General features: G+C 35.0%; 1 protein-coding gene across 4 annotated transcripts; it reads right to left on the bottom strand.

Moving 5' to 3' along the window:
- Positions 1-611: 611 nt before the first annotated feature.
- On the bottom strand, positions 612-19,015 carry LOC121989850 (nuclear pore complex protein NUP96-like). 4 transcript variants are annotated; one of them, XM_042544153.1, is made up of 10 exons: positions 18,743-19,015; positions 18,463-18,542; positions 16,285-16,356; positions 10,254-10,386; positions 8,642-9,786; positions 5,387-7,938; positions 5,111-5,234; positions 3,475-3,620; positions 1,408-1,505; positions 612-984 (listed from the first exon to the last, which is right to left on the bottom strand). In XM_042544153.1, exons 5-10 carry the CDS (start codon positions 8,826-8,828, stop codon positions 789-791), a joined length of 3,303 nt encoding a protein of 1,100 aa, XP_042400087.1. In that variant the 5' UTR covers positions 8,829-9,786; positions 10,254-10,386; positions 16,285-16,356; positions 18,463-18,542; positions 18,743-19,015; the 3' UTR covers positions 612-788. The 4 variants fall into 4 exon arrangements, with proteins under 4 accessions (XP_042400087.1, XP_042400090.1, XP_042400088.1 ...); XM_042544156.1 differs by lacking the exon at positions 8,642-9,786; XM_042544154.1 differs by lacking the exon at positions 10,254-10,386.
- Positions 19,016-19,911: the final 896 nt, after the last annotated feature.

Here is a 19,911-nt window from a genome sequence, read left to right as displayed (position 1 = left end):
AGGGGAGGGAAAGGGAAACATGGGTAAAACACTTGTTTGGGAGAGAGTGAGTCATGAAGGGGAAGGGGAGAGAAGGGTAAAGCTTCCCCTTACATGCTCGGGAATCAGCGAAATTCCTTACACCCCAAATTGAGGTGTAAGGAAGGGTAAGGAAAAATTATCTCAATTTTATCCTTATTTATATTTTCACATGCTGATTTATTAAAAAAATAAGAGGATATTTTTGTAAATTTATATATTTAACATTCATTTCCATCCCTTTGGACTTTCCCTCCCTTCCAAACAAGGGCAAGATAAATATATTACTTTCCTTCCCTTCCCCTTCCATCCCCTTCAATTAATGAACCTTACCTCACCCCATCCAACCAGAGGGTTAGGGTTAACAAAGATTGCCTTCTCAGTCTGGAATTATTTCATTTGACTCCCCCAAAGGTTTGGAATTATACGTAATATTTACGGCAACGAAGATACTAACCCACGTTGACTTGGGTTGAGTGCGAATGTTTATCTCGCCATTTCATTTTTTATTAAATTAAGAATGAAAGTGTTGTATTTTTTTTTTACCAACATTGTCTATCAAAACAATATTTTTGAAATCCAGCCGGACCAACTGATTCGACCCATTAGATCTCAAATATGTTTCACCGATTCACCATTCTTTTCATTACAAATTAGATCGCATACTAGAAAGACTCAGGAATTTACACGAGCAGACATCTCACATCACGGTTACAATTGGATCTTCCGACAACGACGTTTAAAGGCAAAAGATGACACTGATACAGAATTCATGTTGAGATCTCTGATAGAAAATAAGTGAAGACTGAAACCGCGCTCTGCAGATGACTGGATCGCATATCTTCCGGAGTGGGAGCAATGAGCATCGTGTCAAAGCAGCTCATCTGAACCATCGCTGTGGAGCTCAAACCAGGAATGGACATCAGCAGATTACACAGTTCTTCTGACATCTTTGCGTAGGTTAACCTGTGAATCGATCCACGGAAAAGCATGTTAAGCTCATTTTGCACATTTGCACAATTATGACTACGAGATAAACATTTTAGATATTAAATATACTTATACTATTAACTGATATTGGTTGCGATATTTCATGTGTTTTGAATTGAATGCTTTACGTAAAATTTTGTATGTGGAAGAAGAATTAGATGTCGATTAATATGCTTTATAATACAAATACTAATTAGTCATTTTTTATGGTATTTTTTGAACTTTCCTATATCATGTCTAATGTCGTGAGTTGACAAATACTGCTTGCATATGCTTTTTGAATCTATCAAACAGTATCTGACTAGTGGCAGGAGCATCTGACTAACAACCAGAGTCTTGCATATTGGAGATTTTGAAATGCTTTGTAAATTGATGAAATTTGCAGGACATATTACTCACCTTGCATCAGCAGGCAATCTGATTTCCCAAATCAATAGAGATTCACTTAAACGAGTAAAAAAGCTTCTGCATTCATCATTTTTCTTTCCAAGAGGGTCCTAGAAAAAAACAAGAAAGATGTAAACATAATCAATATTGACTACAACCACCAAGTAAATGCAAGAATGTAAACTTCATATCATCCACACTACATAGCAACATTGTAGCTTGGGCCCAGATGAGAATATTCAATGGTATAGGTGAAAATTAAAACTGTGATGCGTGGATGGACTATCTTGGTGAGATTATTACTAGATACTGGCAAAAAAGATATGGGTAAAAGAGGAAATTAATTGAAGAACAAAAAATTTTCATTTCGTATCTCTTTTCCTTCTCATAAATTGTCATATCATGATAGGGACATCCCAATGCACGAAGTTCCCGTCAATATAGGTCCCGAGAAAAAGTCTATTGTACGCTACCTGCTTTACAAGAAGCTATTTCCGAGACTCAAACCCGTGACCTGTAGGTCACACGAAAACTTTACTATTGTACCAAAGCTAGAATATTCAATGGTATAATTGAAAGAAAAAAAAACTGTGATGCGTGGATGGACTATATTGGTGAGATTCTTACTAGATACGGGCAAAAAAACAAAGAAATGGACAAAGGAGAACATTAATTGAAGGACAACAACTTTTCATTTTGTATCTCTTTTTCTTCTCATAAATTCTCATATCATAATATAGGCAGCCCGGTGCATAATGTTCCTACCAATACGGGTCCCGGGGAAAGATTTATTGTACACAGTCTACCCTGCTTTGCAAGAGATTATTTCCGAAACTCAAACCCATGATTTGTAGGTCACATGGCAGCAACTTTATCGTTGCACCAAAACTCAAATGAGAATATTCAATGGTATAGGTGAAAATTAAAACTACGATGCGTGGATAGACTCTATTGGTGACATTATTACTAGATACTGGCAAAAAGAGATATGGGCAAAGGTGAAGATTAATTGAAGGATGGAAACTTTTCATTTCGTATATCTTTTTCTTCTCATAAATTCTCATATCGTAATATGGACACTCAGTGCACGAAGCTCCCGATAATACGAGTCCCGGGAAAGGGTCTATTGTACGCAATCTTACCCTGCTTTGCAAAAGGCTATTTCCGAGACTCAAACCCATGACTTGTAGGTCATACGACAAAAATTTTATCGTTGCACCATAACTCGCCTTCATAAATGTTCATATTGTATAGAAGAAAAAGTGTTATCACTAGAAATCAGAAAATGAATATGTTTCTAGTATATTAATGCACACTTCCAAATTTAGAGTTCTAATGACCTTATGTAATTGTCAATTTGGAATTATGACTCATGGGATGGGATCCATAGGTATCCCTAAGAGTCAAGGAGAGTCTCTTTCTAACACACTGAATATGAGCCAATACACGTGTTCACATATCACTATATTTATTAATTTGATATGTTATGTAATGTAGGCAAAACCTTAAGTGACTTTTTACAAATAGACTGAATGTGAACCTGTATGTCTTCAAGCAACACATCGCAGTGTAGTGGCCCAATCATATAGTGCACGAATTACCATTTTAATTGTGAGTGTCTTACATCTATTAACAATCATTGGATACTGGACTGTGTTGCATATAGAAGGAAAGGAAAACGTCCAACAGACTCCATGTAGTGCTTTCAAAACAGGACCAGACTGGCAAGTTCAACTAGTTAACCAGGGAACCAGAAGCAAAACCAGTCCAGTCAATAGATGGTCAGAGGGTCAGTTCAACTGGAAAAACCAGGAACCCAAGCGGCCATTAATTCGTCCACCAATCCGGTATTATAAACACTGACTCCACAAGAGCAGACAATGCATGGAAACTATAACTACATAAGAAGATAGAGTATCCGGGCATTGAAGTTCAAGGAAGCATATTACAGAAGAAAAACTGTCAACAAGAATGCAGCAAATGTTGTGTTTTTTTCAGCGTACAGAAGTTTAGATAATGGTGGTTGGTTTTCATTTTCTATAATCAATGAATTCTAAATTTTAACACAGGCAACCTTACCGTTTCACTCATGATGTCCCCCTCTTTCAATGAACTCCTTAGAATGTAGAAATCAAAATAAATTCCAGCACCCAGGTCCCAGTCAGAAATTTCAGACTTATGTTCTTCCATGAAACTTGTGATTCTCCAAATCTCTTCATCCTGAGCTGAGAATATTCATTTTTCATAACATTAGTAACCATCTTGCAATATGAAAGTAAACTTTAGCATGATGCATATTTGCATGTCTCCTATTCTAGATTGTGATGCATGTATTTACAATGGTTGGCATATTATTCCAATTCTAGATAATGGAAGCTATATAGTCATGATCTAAGAAAAAATCAACGCCGCCAAAATTTGATCTTCAGAAAGTTATCTAATTTGTCATGAACATTTAACAAGGTAAAAAAAATAGTTGGTCTTAATAGGATAAAAAATGAACCATAAAACAAGAAATACTACTGAGAGCTAGCGTTGAAAAATGCAGAGTTTGATTATATTTCACTTGCTTCAAATCATAAGTGTGATTTGCATGTTAAATATCTAAACTCATCGAGCATAGGTATGAAATGGCACAAGCTTGAGTTCTCAAAATACTTGGCACAAGTATGATTTTCTCATTGTTTAGCCCAAATATTTACAGATTTTCAGTTTATTAGTACATTTACCCAAAGGACATCACCATGCCAATGCATATGTGAGATCCATGTGCAATCAGTATTAAGAAGGCATTTAACATGAGTTGCATGCATAGAATATAATTTAACCCTAAGAGAGTAATAAAAAAGTATCTCTCTTTTTTTGTTGATTCTTTGTATATTTATTGACCTAAATGTAAGCTAGAGAAATCATCTAGTCATCTAGTCTAACCATACAATGTTCCTTAACTGGGAAGACCTAATAAAACTAGTTTAATATTAGACGTCTGTTGAAAACAAGGTAAAATTCAACTACATATGCATGTCTAATAAGCATGTGCTCTAATTTTTTTTTCTTTCAAGTGAATAACATAGGGTCATCAGGACATTCAACAATAAACTTACACATCGAATGATTGCAAATAACTAGTAAATAAGAAAATGAACAGAAATGATAAGTCAGATGGAGGAGCATCCAACAAACTTATGCATATGATCTACATGTCCTCAAAAAATCATTTGTAAACAGAATGATAATAGGATCAACACAACATTTGTAACATCAATTTCCAAGGAACTCTGGTAAAAAATTTATCAGGATGTCATAGCAGTAACTTGAATTCAGTATTCAGAATACTACAAAATATTTACCATCATAAGGAATATAAACTATAAAGTATGCCAGATTCGTCCAACATCTAGCCTACAATAGATTCATGAAAAAGGGGGGGGGGATAGAATTATGTCTTCAAGCATAAGCCAATCCTTGTGCGCCGTTTAGCAAAGAAATCTCAACTCTCTTAGCTTTGATAACAACTTGTGAACTATCTACAAGGTTTTTCAGTTACTTTTCCATGACTCAGTTGCACATTTGTGTGAAATTTTCATAGTAATAACCCATTTTTAAATGGTTTTCTTGTGATTGTGTAATACTGCAACCCATAAAAACTTCAGGATCATAGTTATAACAATGCAGCATTGCTGTATGATAGGAATGCAGCCATTTTCATACTTACATGATAGGAATAAGTGATGAGCCACTGATGTAATGAAGATTGAGTGAGCTTTTTTCCAATTAAAGCATCTAAGAAAATGTTCCAGGGCCTCTGGCAAATCTCCCTGATACTCGAAGTATATTGCCTAGAATTTCAAGGAACATGAGAGGGGAAATCTCATTAGGAAACTACTGCGATATTCAAAGATGTTCGGGCTAAAAAATGGGACAAATCAGTTGATGGAAAATCTTTAGACACCTATGAATAAATTGACACAAATAATACGATAGTCCATACCAGAGCCTCATGCATCCATTCTGATGGTATACCAAGTTCTTCAATAAACTGATATTGATTCTCTTGAGAGCTCCAAATTTCACAATTTTGACACAGAATCTGTTTAATAAGCTTAGCCTGGATATATGGTGCATCATCGCAGTAAGGCATGTGCAGAACAACATAAATTGCCCAATGGCACAACCCAAGACATAGCAACTGGTCAACAAAACTCATGTCAAGTATACTAAGATCTTTTGAACTAAATGCACCAATAGCTTCCAATATGGCACGCTGGTGCCAGATCATGTGGTAGTCAAGTGGATCATATGTGGAAGAGAATGCACTAAACATGGTTTTCAGTTGGTTGAAGTTCTTGTCTTCATTAGCATGAAGAAGCATAACATAATATGCAAGGTCATGATTATCACCAATGTTCCAGTCCACTTCTTCTTCCTCAAGAGGTCCTTCATCAATGTAAACTGGGACAGGATGAGGAGCTCTTTTTTCACAGAGAAGCTGCTGATAAGTATGAAATACCACAGACAATGGGGTATCAGGAGGAAGTTGATACCACATTATCAACCCTAGAAACCTTTTCCAGTCAATGGATGAAACCTGGAATGCATCTTGTATATTACCTGCAAGCAACTCATACAACTTTAACCTATCATTCTCAATAAACTTAAAATCCATGCCATTCATTCTCCAGATATCCAACTGTTGTGCCATGTCAGAACGACTGACCATTGACCCACCAGCCTGACTTAGTAAAATAGCTAGTCGGACATCTCCTCTTGCAGCAGCAAGCTCAACTGCTGCATCCAGCTGCCGTCCAGTTAAAAGTACAAGTATCTGCTCCAAATCACTAGAATCATTTAAGTAGGTTATCTCATCCTGAACTCGATGGCAAACACTCTCTTGCAGCCAAAAAGAAAATTCTGCTCTCCGAGCGAAAGGTTTTGCCTCAACGTCCATGTCAAGAGAGTCATCCTTCGTATCAAGCATCATTCCTTCCCTATCATCATCATTTGACTGTTCATTTGTTTCCCTCTCTGAAAATAGAACTCTTACCAATGCCCAAATAGATACTTGGTGCATCAAGAACACACGGTTAGATGTAGATAACTCAGAAATCTCATGTGCCTTCTCAATAGTCTCAATATAAGCCTGGCAAATTTCAGGAAGAGTCAAACGACTGCATTCAACTCGCAGAAGCTTTAATTTGAAAGAATCATGCACCAATTGGGAAGTTTCATGTTCTACCGACTTGTGGAGATTCATCAAAGAAGAAAAATGCAAATCAACAAGCTCCTCATTGATTTTATTGTTCTTATCTCTCACAGTTTTGTCCATAGCAACCTTTTGTATATTTACTTGAGAAGATAATCCACAGCTTGGACTGCCTACTGGAGTACCACTATGAACAAGTATGCCATTCGGTCCCCATCCAACTCGAAAAGATCTACCCATGAACAAAGCAGCATCTACTATATTCTTAGAGTATCCTCCAGATAAAGGAGTTTGGTGCTTCTCCTCCAGTCTAAACCCCTCTACCTTTGTCAGCCTAGTTAGTGGCAACCCCTTCCTATGACCACTCAGAAAAATGTCCCTTGATGGGCTCAAGTCAGTGTTATTTAGATTGTACTCCAGTAGGGCTTGAGAGGGTCTTCGAATGGGTGAAGAACTAATTTGAATCCTTCCCTTCCTGGAAGAACCATGTAATATTGTTGTATTAGCCAATATTTTGCCATTGATAACTGGGGAATCCTCCTTTAACTGTTCCTTGTTGTAACTATTAATCTTTTGGAACGATCCATTAAGATCTTCATACTCCTCAGCAGAAAACATCAATGCCCTCAATTCTTGCATTCTTACAGGATCAAGACCCAGATGAGCTGGAAGTGAATGAGATAACACAGCCCCAGCAGAATGTGCAGGAAATTCGTTTACCTCTGCGGTTGAATCACTATCGTTGTCAATCATGACAATATCCTCTTCTTCTTCATCATCCAATCCAAATCTACTGAAATGATGCACTAGGAATGTCCAATTGCCACTTGACAAATCAAATGAGACAAAGACGGCTCCTTGTCTATCAGCACGTTTCCTTAGTATATCACCGAATCTATCTAATTCCGGAGAATGAGCATCTAATGATTTTAGTTTCAGGGTCAAAGTTACTTCAGCAGCTTTGTTAAGGCCTTGACCCACTGGGGGTTTGTCAGCCTCATCAGTATATACCACCACTGAATTCCTGTCAAATTTTACAATCTGGTCCAAATGTAACCATCTGACATCAGTGCTTCCTATGAATTTAATTTGACCATAACCCACTCTTCCAATAGTGAAATCAGGAACTCGGCTACAATAACCTGAGTCAATCGTCTCTAGTGCTGCCAACTCGTCAATTGAGGGCTTGGTAAAATAGTCTGAGGAGTACAAAGTAGGTAGCAAGGAGCCTACATCCCCATTGTAGAACATTCTTCTTTTCTTATACTTAGAAAACATCAAACTGCGGCAATCACCACCAACTGCTTCATTTTGACTACTTCTGACAAGATTGGAGTCACCTATGATGCAGTGAGAATCACGTAACACATTTTTTTCAGTTTGAAATAAAATTCCATAAGAAAAAGGAACAACGAAACAATCAAGTTTTATAGCTTATCCTTTAGCAAGTGAAATTTAAAAACAAAAAACAACACGGATTAGTGTGTTCATATTCTGTATACTTACTTTGAGCTGAGAATGCATAAGGTGTACTATTTTCCTAAGCTTCAGTGATAATAATATCTGTTCTCTTAAGTACTAATAATATCTTTGCATTTTAATGCGACACGCCGACACTACTTCTTGATCAGTATGGGCCATTAATTCCACCTTCACACTCATGCACTGATTCAAGTTTGGATGAGGTTTCTTTCTTTCTTTTCAAAACCATATAAAATGGTTCTCTTTCTTTATTTCTTTCTTTCTTTCTTCCAAAAGGATATAAAATAAGATTCATAATGAATGATATTCAATCAAATCAAATTGTCATGTTCTTTTACATCCTGGTTCTTACGTATGATATGTACCCCGTAATGACTCTTTTACATTCCGATTCATACATATGATATTTATCGTTTTAACAACTATTGATAAAAGCATTAATAAAACTACAGCAATAGCGATAGAGTAAGGGACAACAAACCGAGACACAAAATCCTAAATAAAATCATAAATCATAATAAATGAAGTCAAATAAAGGCCACTTAAAGCTCAAAAAGTTACGATTCGGTATTGGCGCCCTTTCTTGTTGAGGTGCTACTGGATGATTCTGAGGAGGCGGGGCCGGATGGGGAGGACTTGGATAACCTTGTCTGGGAGGATAGCGTGGAGGTGGTGTGTGTTGATAAGCAGCAGGGTCGGTCAATATATTTCTCATATGAGGATAGGTCTCAATGACCCACTCTCCCATTCTAATCCTCGACAGTTATGTGTGGCATGCCCATATTACTGATGAAAATCACATAAAGCGGGGGAGGGTCGTCTTTGAAGCCCCTGTTCAAAGCCTCTAGGTCTTCTCAAGAATTGATGCTCATCACAAATTTGCATAGCCCTTTCTTTAGAATATCGTAGAGTATAAGGCGGTTACATCTGTTGAACATGTCGAACAGGTCGAGGAGGGGGCTACTCGAGATGATGTTCTGAAGCTTCAACCGGCCAAGATCCTCTTTGTTCTTGTCGAGCTCGTAAAGCCTCCTCCAGATTGATATACTCCTCAGCCCTTGCAAGAAGCATTTCATAATCCGTTGCAGGTTCCTCTAATAGAGAATGGAAAAAATCCCCTTCTCTGAGTCCTTGGACGAAGGCGCCCATCAAAATTTCTAGTACTCCCGAAGGTATTTCCAATGCAGCACAGGTGAACCGTTGGATGTACTTGCGCAGAGTTTCTTGAGACTTCTGTTTTAGATTGAATAAGCTGAGCGGGGTGGGTGTGTACCACTTGGAACTAAAAAAGTAGCGGAGAAATAGTGTTGTGAATTCATCAAAAGAAGACACAGATCCGGGTCGCAGCGTATTGAACCATCGCAGAGCCGGCCCCGCTAAGGTGGTGAGAAAGAGACGGCACTTGATCCCTTCTGTATAACAGGGCTACATTCTTAAACCGACACAAATGATCTTCAGGATCAGAAGATCCATTATATTCAGGAATATGTGGCAGTTCAAACTATTTAGGTAATTCTTCCTTTAAAATATCTTCAGAAAAAGAGATCTGCCGAGCAGCCATCCTTCTAGCGGACGAAGGTCTAGCCAGTTCGTCAACTAGCAGTGGAATCCTCCAATCGCTGCTCCATCACTGTCTTTCTTTTTGTAGGATTTTAGGAGATCATGAATGGCATCTAAACAAATTATTAGGAGATATGCCACTTGAACTAGAAAAGAAAACTAAATTAGATCAGAATAATCTCATTAAGGTTACCTATGGAAAGAATAACTACGATTGCTAGCTTCAAAAATGCTGAATCATTGAAACATATAATTCACATATAAGAAGAAAAAGATAAGAAAATTTCCAACACTCGCTTTCAATTACAGATTGAAAAGACAAAAAAAAAAGAGTACATAACAAAGCAGAAACAGAAATTAGCTCCGTGAACTAGAACATTACAATTTCAGCTTCAAAATTAAATATAAAAATGTCAATGACATTACAACAGAACTCACAGTTTCCGTTTTAGAATCAAAATACAAAAAATGCAACCAACAGAACTCTGGATCTCAATCAAAAAACATCAATTGGTTAAACTCAACAAGTAAACAAGGCAAAAGGTAGCGCAAACCACAAACGTAGAAAGAGGAAGGGAAAAAGAAGGAAAGGAAGCAAAAAAAAAAAGCTCACCTCAAACAGGAGCTTTGAGAATGGAGACCAGGGATTGCCGATGCCGGACTGGTGGGGATTCGAGCTTGGATATCAGCGATTGCCGGACTGTCACTGCCGATTGCCGAACTGCCGATCTATCAGAAGTGTTTCTCTGCAGGTGATTTAGATTATCAGATAGAGCTAGGAAGGTGAGTGTCTGAGGGAGGCGGTGACGGCGTCGGCGTCGACGAGGCAGCGAATTGGGTAGGGATAGGGTTTTACGAGAGAGACCTAAGAAGAGAAGGGCTTTTGTTTCATTTGATCGGTTCGGATTTCGAAACCATCTCACCCGGTCGAGAGAGTAGAGGAGACTTTACAATTTCTCTTCTGGTTGATTATTTGATTAATGGATTAATTTTAAATTTTTTATTGAATTCTTTTTCAATCCAAGGCCAATCTAAGCCCACCACTGACAGATCCGTAATCCGCTTGGGTTGGTTCGTTCAAGCCCATGGGATGAGCCAATCCAATGATTCTAACACATTATTTAGGAGGAAGTGAGAGAAAGATTAAAAAAGAAAGAAAACTTGAAACTCTATTCGATAGGAAGTGAGCTACGGAAAAGAAAGGTAAAAAAGAGTAAACTTTAATCTTCTTTACCTATAAAAGAATTTCTTACATCCTGATTTGAGATGTAAGGAAGGGTAAAGGGAACCAAAAAATTTATACTCTAATTTTATCTCTGTTTATTATATTAATTTCAAAAAATATTGTTTTAGGTATTATTTGCGTCGTGACTAAAAACACTCGACTTTAACAAATAAGATATAATTGCTTGAACGCGCAAGTCTTAACCAATAAATGTATGCAAGATGCACTAGGCTCTTGAACGTATAAGTCTTTAACAAAAGTGAGGGAAATTTATAACTTTATATATTTAACTTTCATTACCTTCTCATTCCTCCCAAACATGGTAACACATGCTACGTTAATGACCATTCCCTCCCTCCAAAATAAAAAGAATATAAATACTTTATTTCCCCTCCCTTTTCCTCCCTTCTCCTCTCTTCCCCTTTCGTTAATGAACCTTCGCTCACCCCATCCAAACAGAGTGTAAGAGAGTAATTGGGAGAGCTTTGTTTATTTAAAAGCGATTCTTATAAAAATTATTTTGAAGTTAGTGAGAAGTTAAAGTATGGAGTGTTTAGAAATAGAAGTCAAAAGTTAACACAAAATAAAGTTGGAATGTTTGATGAATAATTGCTTCACAACTTAATTTTTAGTTAAAAGACAATAATATCCTTAAATATATAAATTAATCTTTTTTAATTATCTATATATAATTTTAATACACTATTTGTTTATAAAATTATTATTATATTTTTAATATGGTATCTGTAGGTCCCTTGCGGCTGATAAGAGGGGGGAGGGTGAATTACCCTACACAATAAAATAACAAATACCTTTCTCGAAACTTACAACTTGATTAAGACAAAAGCTTTACTAAAATAAACTAAAATGCATAAATTAAAAGAGGCTACCGATTTTTACTTGGTTACAACCAGGAAAGTTGTTAATCCAAGATATTGAAAGTACTAATTAAACTCTCCTTTCATCATAGGCGGAGAAGTCTCTTACAAGCGTTGGAAGCACATAACTTGAAAACAGAAATATAATTCGAAGTACAGAAAGTGTTGTATTAAATGGAGAAGACCAAGACTCTATTTATAGTCCACTGGTTGAAACTAATTGTTTAGTGACGTGGCACGATCCGGGTGAACTAGCTAGACCAGTACTCTATTTATCTCCAAAAAGGAAGATAGTGATGGAGCAACAATCGGAGGATTCCACCGCTGGTTGATGAACTGGCTAGACCTTCGTCAGCTAAAAGGATGGCTGCTCGGCAGATCCCTTTTTTTGAAGATATTTTAAAGGAAGAATTACTTAAACAGTTTGAACTGCCACATATTCATGAATATAATGGATCTTCTGATCTTGAAGATCGTTTGTGTCGGTTTAAGAATGAAGCCCTTTATATCAGTATACAGAAGGAATCAAGTGTCGTCTCTTTCTCACCACCTTAGCGGGGTCGGCTCTGCGATGGTTCAATACGCTACGACCCAGATCTGTGTCTTCTTTTGATGAATTCACAACACTATTTCTCCGCTACTTTTTTAGTTTCAAGAGGTACACACCCACCCCGCTCAGCTTATTCAATTTAAAATAGAAGTCTCAAGAAACTCTGCGTAAGTACATCCAACGGTTCACCCGTGCTGCATTGGAAATACCTTCGGTAGTATCGAAAATTCTGATGGGCACCTTCATCCAAGGACTCAGAGAAGGGGATTTTTTCCATTCTCTATTAGAGGAACCTCCAACAGATTATGAAATGCTTCTTGCAAGGACTGAGTATATCAATCTGGAGGAGGCTTTACGAGCTCGACAAGAACAAAGAGGATCTTGGCCGGTTGAAGCTTCAGAACATCATCCCGAGCAGCCCCCTCTCGACCTGTTCAGCATGTTCTACAGAAGTATCTACCCTATACTCTACAATATTTCTCAAATATTTAAATATTACTAATCTGATGAAACTTCATCTCTGCCCTTAAGTGAAAAGATAAGAGAACAATGACAATTTTCTATCGATTATTTCTCAAATATCTACGAAACTTCATCCCTACCCTTAAGTGAAAGGATAAGAGAAGTGGCAGATTTTTTATTAACTATTTCTTAAACATCTAGAGACCAATATAAAACTCGATTTAAAGTTGTATTTTGAATGAATAATTTATATTTTTGCCTTCGATGAGTTGATTCTTTTTTCTCTTTTTTTTTTATTCATAATAATCATTTATATTTGTTTTTAATGAGTTGATTCTTTTTCTCTTTGTTTTTTTTTTTTGTCTCACATAAGCTACTATTACAGGAGTGTCTTGTTTTCCCTAACACTGCTAGCTTTTTCTCTGAACTGAGTAAACTTAGTTTTTGAAGGGATTTTATTGACTTGAACAAAATTAAAGTTTTGAACATATTCATCAGAATTTAATTTAATCTCCTTACTTAGACTTTGTCTCCGAACCTAGTTTCTTAACCAAATTCTTAGACTCAGTTCAAAAACTAAGTTATATATTCTAAATTTAGAACTGAGTTCAGAGACAAGTTATGGTTGAACCTTCATATCCTTAAGCTGATTAAGTACAAAATTAAAATATTAAGTACTTACTTAACGTATTAAATTTTATGTATAATGTTTAGAGTTTGAAGTCTATAGATTATATCATAAAGTTAATTCACACTAAAATCAATATTTTAGGTTCAAAATTCCAAGTTTAATTCCTACAACAACAACCAAGTCTTTTCCCACTAGGTGGAGTCGGCTGTATAAATCCTTTTACGCCATTGAACTCTATCTCCTATTATATCATCATCTATCTTTAAATAAATTTTATCTTATTTTATTGTTGCTAGTTAAGTCTTTTTGGTCTTCCTCTTCCTCGTTTGATATGTATGTTTATCATAGTTTCACATTGTCTAACTGGAGCATTTATTGGTCGTCTAAGTACATGTCCGTACCATCTTAAACGTGTCTCTCGGAGTTTTTCCTCAATAGATGCAACTCCGACTTTCTCTCTAATGCTCTCATTTCTTATTTTGTCCATCCTCGTATGTCCACACATCCACCTTAACATCCTCATCTCTGCAACTCTCATCTTCTGCTCATGTGCTCGAGTCATAGCCCAACATTCAACTTCATATAACATAGCAGGTCTAACTGCGGTTTTATAGAACTTACCTTTAAGTTTAAAAGGTACTTTACGGTCACATAAAACACTCGATGCTCCCCTCCACTTCACCCATTTGTATTCTATGTAAGACATCTCTCTCAATCCCTCCATCATTTTGCAAAAATGATCCTAAATATTTAAGTCTCTCAGTTCCAGGCAACTCGTCCTCTCCTATCTTAACAATTGTTTCATTACTTCTAATATTGCTAAACTTAAATTCCATATATTCTGTCTTTAATCTACTAAGCTTAAAACTTTTCCCTTCTAGTGTTTCCCTCCAAGATTCTAGTTTAGTATTTACTTCTTCATGTGTTTCATCTACCAAAATAATATCATCTGTGTGCAGTGAGTTCGTCCATAATTAATGTAAAAAGATAGGAACTTAGAGCTGATCCTTGATGTAACCCTATCTTTATTGGAAATGCTTCAGTTACTCCGCCTGAAGTCTTTAGGTCGCTACATCTTCATACATATCCTTAATTAGTTCAATATATGTTACGCTAACACCTCTCTTTTCTAAAATTCTCTATATAATTTCTCTTAGAACTCTATCATAAGTTTTTTCTAAGTCAATGAATACCATGTGCAGATCTTGTTTTTGCTCCCGATAATTTTCAATTAATTGTTTAAGGAGATGTATAGCTTCTATTGTTGACCTTCAGGCATGAACCCAAATTGATTTTCTGTCATTGTGGTCTCCTTCCTTAATCTTTTTTCTATTACTTTTTCCCAAAGTTTCATAGTATGACTCATTAGTTTAATACCCCTATAGTTTGCACAATTTTGTATGTCTCCCTTGTTCTTATATAAGGGAACTAGAGTATTTATCCTCCATTGATTTGGTATTTTTTTCATTTTCAATATCATGTTAAATAATTTTGTAAGTCATTCAATACCTTATTTTCCTAAGCACTTCCATACCTCTATCGGAATATCATCTGGTCCAAGTTTAATTCCTAAATCTTAAAATTAAGCTGAGTTTAGGATTGGAGTTTAAGTTGTTGATTTAAACATCCCGTAAAGTTAATTCACACAATAAAAAAAGGTCATATATTTTAAGTTTTATGTTCAGAGTTGTAGGTCCATAGATTATGTCATAAATACTACACAAAATTTAAAGTTAAGAAATTAGATTCTAAGTTTGCCCCTGAAACCCCCTAATCTCTGAATTATAATCATAAATTCTAACATAGAGTTATAAGACTGAATTATACGTTCTAGATTCATATCATTAACCAAATTCAATTCCAGGATATATGTTTTGAGTTCATAGAACAAGCTCTAAGTTAAGAAATCAAGACTCCTAAACTAAGTTGAGACACTAAGTTCAAATATTGAGTCCTTTGTTTTAAGACTGCCTTCAGAAATCATGTTATTTGTTCTACATTATAACCAAGTTCAGAGTTCCATTCGACATTCCAAGTTCACGTAACCAAGAAATTAAGCCTCCTAAAGAGATTTCAAAAGCTACGTTAAGCATTTAAGATCATATATCAATTAGTTCAACAGACTGAGATTTACTTAAATTAAGAGACTAAGACATGAATAAATTGAGAGAATATCTTAAGAATGAAACTAAGTACAATTTAACTCTAAAACCAGTTCAAAACTATGCTCAGTTCGCAGATACGTCAAGTTCATATGTAAATCAAATTCAGATAATGAATACAACAGAAACAAAGATCAATTTATATAGCAAGATCTGTTCAGACCCTGTGTAAAGTTTACATACTAAATCTACAGAGTTCCAAAACATTATTGAGTTTTACTTCAAAAGAGAAAATACATTAAATTCAGAGTATAAGTTCAACTGGCTACAGAGATTAAGATCAATGTATTAAGATCAGTTCAGAGTATAGATTGACAAATTAAATTAAGTTGAGAAACTAGATCCATTTCAAAAAATATGTCCAATTTAAAACTATGTTCCGTTGTTTAAAACCAACTCTAGTTCAAAATTAAGTACACTTCAAAAATAAGTCCAGCTCACAGTGAGACAGAACCCTCATACTAAAGATTGAAATCAAAAGTTCAGGTTCTAAGTCACCGTTAAGTATAACAATCAAAATCTAAATTTGTAAGGCTAAACTGTGCAATAAGTTCATGACACTAATAATATTCATTTAAAGGACTTAAATAGGAAATTTGAAAACACAAATGTAACAAGCAGTACATCTATAGACATTCTTAACAGCATACCATTCTGGAATTTCAGTAATTAAAAACTTTAATTAACGAAAACTAATGTTACACAAAATACAGTCAAGATAGAGAGGAGTAGGGACCATAAAAGAGAACAAGAGGGGGTGTCAGTGTTGAATGGTCTCAGTTGTATCCACCGCGCCCCTGCAAATCGCCTGTCAATAGGTACAAAGTTCGGTTAGAACAAGTTCAGAGACTGAGTTAAGTTCAAAAGTCCTGATTCAAAGTAAATAGCAAGGAAAAATATTTATAAATTGGCCGACTATGTTAACCTAGAATATTTTGTTCAGTTAAGATCCATGTAAAAAATCAACTAAAGTGAAGGCTATGTTTAAATAGCAAAGCTAAATATTTAATGTTTAGTAACAATGTTCAAAGTACAAACACACTAATAGCAAATCTAAAGATTATACAAAAAGACTAATAGCAAAAGTTTATGAGAATAGATTTTGTTGAAGTCACTACGTTAGTTTACCATCGGATATGTGAAAAAAAATCAATGAAGTCATAAAATGAAAATAAAACAAATGAACAAAAACCTGGAGGACAAGAAATATATGTGTAGAACAGGAAGATATTTAAATACATTGTATTCAAAATCAAATAATATAGATACAAATTATTCAAAAGAATTAGTAAGGAATGAATAAAACCTTCATTAGCAAAAAGCAAAATGCAACGTCGCTGCTTGTCAAGAGAGATATCAGAATGAAAAGATACCAAGAAACTCAAATTGAAACACAATGGTCGTTCGTCGGTATTTATAAAGAAAAACTAACAAATTACCATTAAATCGCAATATGTTGATTTGTTGGTGTGACTATTTATCGAAAATAATTTATTTTGTTAATATTAATCCCGTTTACCGGCCACAGGGTAGTGATAGATAAATATTATTAAATTTCTTGTCCGTGATGGTATCAATAAATTGATCTGCTTCTCTATTATACATTGTTGTTTTCAAATGCATATTTGTGCCTTTTGTCAGATGCACAATACGATGACTAAGCGATAGAACAAAGAAATTGGATAGACATTGATGAACGTGATAGCACGAGATAATTAATAATGTGCCATAATTAATAATATGCTCAATATATTTTTTTTCCCTGGCTCCTATACTAATATATAGGTCACATGAAAAGAGAATCCTCTACCTATAATTTATAAAAGTCTCCTATACCTATGTACTATATACAATCAAATTTAAAACATCATGATCTCTTGAATATTTTACATAACTAATCTTAGATTCTTCAAACTTAAACAAGAGAAACATGTTCCTGATTAGGACATCTAAAAAATTAATGGATAAATGAATTCATTTTTTGAAAATCCTAATAATAAAGAGTAGCTAAGAGGCATGGTGATGACAAATAAACAAATGTTTTTTTTGATGAAATATTAGCAGGAGAAAAGGTGGTTAGATAAAATGAAAAAAAATATATATACTAAGTTTTCTTGGCACCTAATTTTGTTATAAAATTGTCAAAATTATAAGAGAATTATTTTCCACTTGAAGCCCTAGGTAATCTCCTTGCACATATTTACAAGTGAGTAAAATTAGGACTTGGCCTCAAATTGATTTGAATATATTATAAAAACTCTAAGTCCTCTTAACAATTTTGACAGCAAATGTTATGACTAACTATTAGAACTAACAAAAGAGGTATGGTCTCATTATATTGCACTTCTCTCTAATAAAATGAAAAACAAATTTTAACCTATTAAGCACTTTTAATTTATGGAGGATTTAAAGATTTTCTAAAATTCTAGTGATACTTATAACATTGTATAAAGTGTTGAATTGTTGGGCAAACATGGTTTGATAATGATGATAACATAAACACTTTTCAAAATCATCTAAATGATTATAATAACCAGTAGACGAAGCAGCACCAAGAAATCTAACATTATTGTGCAAGTTGGCAATAGATTACGACACACAAAAATATCATGATTTGAAACATAACAATAAGAACCTACCTTGCAACCAGCAACAATTCTAACAACTCATGTATCTATACACCAACACTGACCAATTAAGTTTGACAGATGTAGAACCACAAGCAACCAAACAATCGTATCAAATATAGAATCTCAGCAATTATAAGATTTATTGACTTGAAACACCGGTTATAAAAACAGGATGAAACACAACCAAATTTCAGCCCGAATAGAAATGTATGGGCATATAATACCATGATTCTAGAAACAAGTGGATAAAAGCCTTCCTCAAACACAATCTAGGCCAAAATTACCTCAAAATTCTTGGTCTTCGTGCCTACAAGTCAGATCTCGACTAGTATATGTCAAGCAATCCCCGAACAACTTCCAGACCCTAAATCAGGCAATACCACACATCAAACACTACCAAAAATATAAATAAAAAGAAAGTATACTTGATTCAGAACAGATCTGATCTCGGACAAACATCTCCTTCGACACATCACTTCCCTCAAACACAAAATTGCAACAACGAAGAGATTGAGGAATCCAAATAATTTGAAGCTGAAGGAGAGTTAGAAACAAGATGCAGACCGTCGTTTCAATAAGTTGGCGCGACAAGGTCCCCTGCTCCAAACCCTAGGTCTGCTTCGATGGACAGACGGCAGGGAAGGAAGAAGATGGACGAACTCGCGAGAGGCGACCACTGCTGTGGATTACTCCAAATCAGAAGAGGAGGAAGAAGATGTTTTGGATCAGTGGAATGAGGAGCGGAGGAGGAAGGAGAGCTAAGGGTTTAGGGTTTCGTGATCGGGAGGTCTAATTGTAATTTGCAGTGGATCTTGCTCGTTAAATGTTAAAGGGCAGGAGAAGAAAAGTACCATTCCACACTCATGAGGATATATCATGAGGAGGACACATCTGCTAGATCATTTTTTTTTTTTTAATGATTTAAGAGATGTGGATATCATCCGACCGTAAATAATTACAATCCTTTTATAAATTTATCATCCTATCAAGTTATAATTTTTATTCGGAACGGACGATCGAAGGTCATCCAGAGACCTTCGATGATGGATAAGTGGTCAAATTACTGGACGCCGAGGGGAAGAAAGAAGAAGATAAGTATCATTGATATCATGAGGGTGGAATGGTAATTATGACGATATGCAAACCGCAATGAATATTTCATTGTTTAATTTGTGCAACTAAAAACATCCCAATGTTTGATGATTTCCAATATCATAAAAAATTAACTGTTTATGGTCTAAATTTTACTCTTAAAAATATTTCTTTTTAATAAAAACAAGGAGAAAGAGAAATCATCGAGTATAAGTGGTGATTTTAAATATCTTCATTAATATCCTGGGGATATTTGATATTAGGAATATTTAGAGAAATATTCTCTAAATATCCCTACGGACTAAGGACGCTCTAATAAAAAAAATAATGATTTTAAAAAAAAAGTCATTTATTTTAAGATTTTTATGAAAACTATTTTTTAGGATATATTTGATAATTATATATTAAGCGGATAGATTATGATATATTTATTTTGTTTAAGGTAATGAGTATTAAAATTAATTATCTCCAGAATGATTTTTTAAATAAATATTATATTTATAAAATCAAACTATTGCTAAACTAAGAAAATATATAATTAATTTTGATTATCTCCATTTGATTTGAGATTTTAAATCTGATAAAACATTAAATAATTTTTTAAAAAAAATATGTTTATTTAGTTATAGTAATAAAATGAT

The sequence above is a fragment of the Zingiber officinale genome, chromosome 6B (assembly GCF_018446385.1).
Source record: "Zingiber officinale cultivar Zhangliang chromosome 6B, Zo_v1.1, whole genome shotgun sequence".
NCBI lineage: Eukaryota > Viridiplantae > Streptophyta > Magnoliopsida > Zingiberales > Zingiberaceae > Zingiber > Zingiber officinale.
Note: the sequence above shows the minus strand (reverse complement) of the source record. Positions and strands in the feature narration are given on the sequence as shown.